Source organism: Glandiceps talaboti, chromosome 18 (assembly GCF_964340395.1).
Source record: "Glandiceps talaboti chromosome 18, keGlaTala1.1, whole genome shotgun sequence".
Taxonomy (NCBI): Eukaryota; Metazoa; Hemichordata; class Enteropneusta; family Spengelidae; genus Glandiceps; species Glandiceps talaboti.
Window position 1 is genome coordinate 18852501 of NC_135566.1, and position 6117 is coordinate 18858617.

At 40.2% G+C, this 6117-nt stretch overlaps 1 protein-coding gene across 1 annotated transcript in view; it reads right to left on the reverse strand.

The window, feature by feature from the left end:
* The window catches only part of LOC144449793 (protein unc-93 homolog A-like), a 3933-nt gene extending 1704 nt beyond the window's left edge, over nt 1-2229 (reverse strand). The window contains exons 1-2 of the mRNA XM_078140369.1: nt 1336-2229; nt 428-695 (exon numbers count right to left, since the gene is read on the reverse strand). Of these exons, the coding sequence (XP_077996495.1) occupies nt 428-695; nt 1336-2229 (1162 nt within the window). The remainder of the gene's footprint in view (nt 1-427; nt 696-1335) is intronic.
* Nucleotides 2230-6117: the final 3888 nt, after the last annotated feature.

A 6117-nucleotide genomic window follows, 5' to 3' on the forward strand; every position in this document is an offset into this window, starting at 1 on the left:
TGCCTTATCAGTTTTGCATTAATTAGTAGCTTGCTAATCGGAGGACAAACTCACTAGTTATTTGCCCACATTAAACGTATTAGGCAGTGAGTGTAAACATTCACTCATCAGACTAATGCAGTACACGTGTCCTGGCATTAGTCGGATAAATAGATGTTTACACTCAGTGCTGCAATGTGTTAATTGGGCAATTAGCCCATGAGTTTGTTCTATGATTAGCCATCTGCTAATTTATGCAAAGCTGATAAATTCTGATAAGACAGTGGTAACAGTAGAAAGAGGGAAGGGGGAGTGAGAGGAAACAATATTTAAAACTTTATTTGAAATTTAGAGAAAATAATATTATAAATCCGGAAAATCACGAGAACAAAATTGACTATTTGTCCTTTACCCTATGGTAAAACCAAAGTTACTTGAAATGACTTACAGTTGACTTGGGTGTACCAGATAGCGTCACCAAGTCCCCACATCGCAGCCACTGTGATAAACAAATTCACATCTTCCATCTCTGGTTCCCATATTGACATTACTGCCAACAGACCGAAATGACACACTCCACCCAATGCGAAGAGTGTAAAACGACCAACACATTCCATCATACGACCAAGGATGAAAGAAGAAACCGTTTGCACGACCCCGTATGCTAACATGATATAGCCTATATAGTGGACACCGAGGCTACAAGTGACGAACGCCTACAATGGAGATAAAATTGAATCAAACAATATTGAATTGACAAAATATTTAACTTCATTGTTTCATAATGCATAAATGTTATTATGTTATTATGTTATTATGTTATTATGTTATTATTATTATGTCAACTTCGCGCTTATGTTTCCTCATGGTTACGATAATGAGGCATGGCCAAACATACTAATTGGAATTCGTAGTATAGGCTGAGTGGAGAGAATGTTTGCCATTTCGACCTCCACTAACTATACTACAGGAGGGGGGTGCGGTGTATTTTCATACAAGGTGTATATATAGCTATCCAAATTTCTTATCTTCCATATTTAAATCTGTATTTCTTTTCAAACCTCGAATCTTGGCTAGCCTGTCTACTGGTTTAGTCCCGGCCTGTGACCTCACTACGCACTTTTACTATAATAATTACAGGCACTCGAATTAAAAAAAAATCATACAGATTTATTCGAGTGCCTGTGATAATAGTGAATGGGTGATACGGAGTCACTGATGCAGTCAATTAACGGGCAAGATATTAATATTAATTGGCCTAAACAAGTTGTTGTGCAGAAATAGAATGCCATGGACAAGTCTTCAAATTAAATATGCTTCCATGTAAAAACTGATCATATTCTAATTTCCTCCTACCTGTGTAAAATCTCCAGATATAAAAGCCATTTCGACTCCCGTAAACATCATCAGGGGTACAAGTAGGTAGAAACTCTGTTCTCTGAGAAGACATGGCGCTCCATCATTTGCTCCGTTCTTCTCATACCCGGACTGTTTTGGCAGGTCATCCAACAGAAACCGAAGAATGATGTAGCCAATGACGGTACTTCCAAAATACACACTTAACAGTGCGTCCACAGTTTCGTAGTCATTTCCGATTGGAGAGGCACCCCCGGGGAGTTCACTCCCTGGACAGTAATTCGTTCCACAAAATGCAGGATCATTTGAAACGTCAAAGTTAGAACCCCCGGACAATATGTACATTGATATCAAGTTACCCCATATTTGTGAAGAGACGAAAAACATGTAGAAAATACTATTGAAATAACTAATTGCACCCTCCCTTGATTGAGAAGTGACTTCAGAATACCTTGTAGCAAGGATCGTCAAATATGATCTTTGTGATTCCCACAATGGTCCTGCAGCCAGGCCGAGAAGAGCAGACGCCGGAATCAAAATCCAGGCACTGTAGACTAAATTGGCAGCCACATACAGAACGTAAAATATTATACTGTAAATTATCGTCCATTTGGTCCCAAGCTTGTCGATGATATTTGGAGCTAGTAAACACGACACGATAAAACATACATAGATCGTACTCAGTGAGATGACGCCAACTCCAGCCGACTGGTTGATTGTACTCTGTAGATTCTGTAGGCCATTGAACGACGTAAAAATCAGCGTAAAGACAATACAAAGAATCAGGAGGTTTTTCCAGCATTGTTGTCGTTTTGATATCGGGGACGATTTTGTATACGTATCGGTGACAAACCTCCGTGTGTCCTCTTCGGGTGCTTCGACAGTGATCTGCATGGTGCTTCGTCAGATCCTAGATCGGCTGGGGACATGCCAGACAAATGGAGACGGACAAATTAATGTGAGAATGGTGAGATATCAAACATCACAGCAATGGACGCCATGAACACACCTGTGATCATTGAGGTCAAAATACTACCTTGTAGTGTGTGTACATTCGTATTTTGTACATTCCGATTAACATTAATCATTAACTCTTTTTAACATGGTGACCCTAGCATATAAGCGAATGACAACGGGAATAGAATGAGAACTCACTCTATGAAAACGGTTGAATCCCAGAGTGGAACGACGGGTGACCCTAAAACGAATGACAACCTGAATGACGGAAAACGAATGACAGCATTTCTAGGTGGTAAACAGTGGAATGACACCCTTTTCTACATTCAGTTAGTTGAATGACACCCTCTGCACTGTAAAACCAGTGGAATGACAGCCGCCACTCTATAAAATAAGTGGAATGACAGCATTTTCAATGCTTTAGAACTGGAATGACAGCATTTCTAGGTGGTAAACAGTGGAATGACACCCTTTTCTACATTCAGTTAGTTGAATGACACACTCTGCACTGTAGAACCAGTGGAATGACAGCCGCCACTCTATAAAATAAGTGGAATGACAGCATTTTTAATGCTTTGGAACTGGAATGACAGCATTTCTAGGTGGTAAACAGTGGAATGACACCCTTTTCTACAATCAGTTAGTTGAATGACACCCTCTGCACTGTAGAACCAGTGGAATGACAGCCGCCACTCTATAAAATAAGTGGAATGACAGCATTTTTAATGCTTTGGAACTGGAATGACAGCATTTCTAGGTGGTAAACAGTGGAATGACACCCTTTTCTACATTCAGTTAGTTGAATGACACCCTCTGCACTGTAGAACCAGTGGAATGACAGCCGCCACTCTATAAAATAAGTGGAATGACAGCATTTTTAATGCTTTGGAACTGGAATGACAGCATTTCTAGGTGGTAAACAGTGGAATGACACCCTTTTCTACATTCAGTTAGTTGAATGACACACTCTGCACTGTAGAACCAGTGGAATGACAGCCGCCACTCTATAAAATAAGTGGAATGACAGCATTTTTAATGCTTTGGAACTGGAATGACAGCATTTCTAGGTGGTAAACAGTGGAATGACACCCTTTTCTAAAATCATTTAGTTGCATGACACACTCTGCTCTCTAAAACCAGTGGAATGACAGCCGCCACTCTATAAAATAAGTGGAATGACAGCATTTTTAATGCTTTGGAACTGGAATGACAGCATTTCTAGGTGGTAAACAGTGGAATGACACCCTTTTCTACAATCAGTTAGTTGAATAACACACTCTGCACTGTAAAACCAGTGGAATGACAGCCGCCACTCTATAAAATAAGTGGAATGGCAGCATTTTTAATGCTTTGGAACTGGAATGACAGCATTTCTAGGTGGTAAACAGTGGAATGACACCCTTTTCTACATTCAGTTAGTTGAATGACACCCTCTGCACTGTAGAACCACTGGAATGACAGCCGCCACTCTATAAAATAAGTGGAATGACAGCATTTTTAATGCTTTGGAACTGGAATGACAGCATTTCTAGGTGGTAAACAGTGGAATGACACCCTTTTCTACAATCAGTTAGTTGAATGACAAATTCTGCACTGTAAAACCAGTGGAATGACAGCCGCCACTCTATAAAATAAGTGGAATGACAGCATTTTCAATGCTTTAGAACTGGAATGACAGCATTTCTAGGTGGTAAACAGTGGAATGACACCCTTTTCTACATTCAGTTAGTTGAATGACACACTCTGCACTGTAGAACCACTGGAATGACAGCCGCCACTCTATAAAATAAGTGGAATGACAGCATTTTTAATGCTTTGGAACTGGAATGACAGCATTTCTAGGTGGTAAACAGTGGAATGACACCCTTTTCTACAATCAGTTAGTTGAATGACACACTCTGCACTGTAGAACCACTGGAATGACAGCCGCCACTCTATAAAATAAGTGGAATGACAGCATTTTCAATGCTTTAGAACTGGAATGACAGCATTTCTAGGTGGTAAACAGTGGAATGACACCCCTTTCAACTAACTGAATGTAGAAAAGGGTGTCATTCCACTGTTTACCACCTAGAAATACTGTCATTCCAGTTCTAAAGCATTGAAAATGCTGTCATTCCACTTATTTTATAGAGTGGCGGCTGTCATTCCAGTGGTTCTACAGTGCAGAGTGTGTCATTCAACTAACTGATTGTAGAAAAGGGTGTCATTCCACTGTTTACCACCTAGAAATGCTGTCATTCCAGTTCTAAAACATTGAAAATGCTGTCATTCCACTTATTTTATAGAGTGGCGGCTGTCATTCCACTGGTTTTACAGTGCAGAGTGTGTCATTCAACTAACTGAATGTAGAAAAGGGTGTCATTCCACTGTTTACCACCTAGAAATGCTGTCATTCCAGTTCCAAAGCATTAAAAATGCTGTCATTCCACTTATTTTATAGAGTGGCGGCTGTCATTCCACTGGTTCTACAGTGCAGAGGGTGTCATTCAACTAACTGAATGTAGAAAAGGGTGTCATTCCACTGTTTACCACCTAGAAATGCTGTCATTCCAGTTCTAAAACATTGAAAATGCTGTCATTCCACTTATTTTATAGAGTGGCGGCTGTCATTCCAGTGGTTTTACAGTGCAGAGGGTGTCATTCAACTAACTGAATGTAGAAAAGGGTGTCATTCCACTGTTTACCACCTAGAAATGCTGTCATTCCAGTTCCAAAGCATTAAAAATGCTGTCATTCCACTTATTTTATAGAGTGGCGGCTGTCATTCCACTGGTTATACAGTGCAGAGTGTGTCATTCAACTAACTGAATGTAGAAAAGGGTGTCATTCCACTGTTTACCACCTAGAAATGCTGTCATTCCAGTTCTAAAGCATTGAAAATGCTGTCATTCCACTTATTTTATAGAGTGGCGGCTGTCATTCCAGTGGTTCTACAGTGCAGAGTGTGTCATTCAACTAACTGATTGTAGAAAAGGGTGTCATTCCACTGTTTACCACCTAGAAATGCTGTCATTCCAGTTCTAAAGCATTGAAAATGCTGTCATTCCACTTATTTTATAGAGTGGCGGCTGTCATTCCACTGGTTTTACAGTGCAGAGTGTGTCATTCAACTAACTGAATGTAGAAAAGGGTGTCATTCCACTGTTTACCACCTAGAAATGCTGTCATTCCAGTTCCAAAGCATTAAAAATGCTGTCATTCCACTTATTTTATAGAGTGGCGGCTGTCATTCCACTGGTTCTACAGTGCAGAGGGTGTCATTCAACTAACTGAATGTAGAAAAGGGTGTCATTCCACTGTTTACCACCTAGAAATGCTGTCACTCCAGTTCTAAAACATTGAAAATGCTGTCATTCCACTTATTTTATAGAGTGGCGGCTGTCATTCCACTGGTTCTACAGTGCAGAGTGTGTCATTCAACTAACTGAATGTAGAAAAGGGTGTCATTCCACTGTTTACCACCTAGAAATGCTGTCATTCCAGTTCCAAAGCATTGAAAATGCTGTCATTCCACTTATTTTATAGAGTGGCGGCTGTCATTCCAGTGGTTCTACAGTGCAGAGTGTGTCATTCAACTAGCTGATTGTAGAAAAGGGTGTCATTCCACTGTTTACCACCTAGAAATGCTGTCATTCCAGTTCCAAAGCATTAAAAATGCTGTCATTCCACTTATTTTATAGAGTGGCGGCTGTCATTCCACTGGTTATACAGTGCAGAGTGTGTCATTCAACTAACTGAATGTAGAAAAGGGTGTCATTCCACTGTTTACCACCTAGAAATGCTGTCATTCCAGTTCTAAAGCATTGAAAATGCTGTCATTCC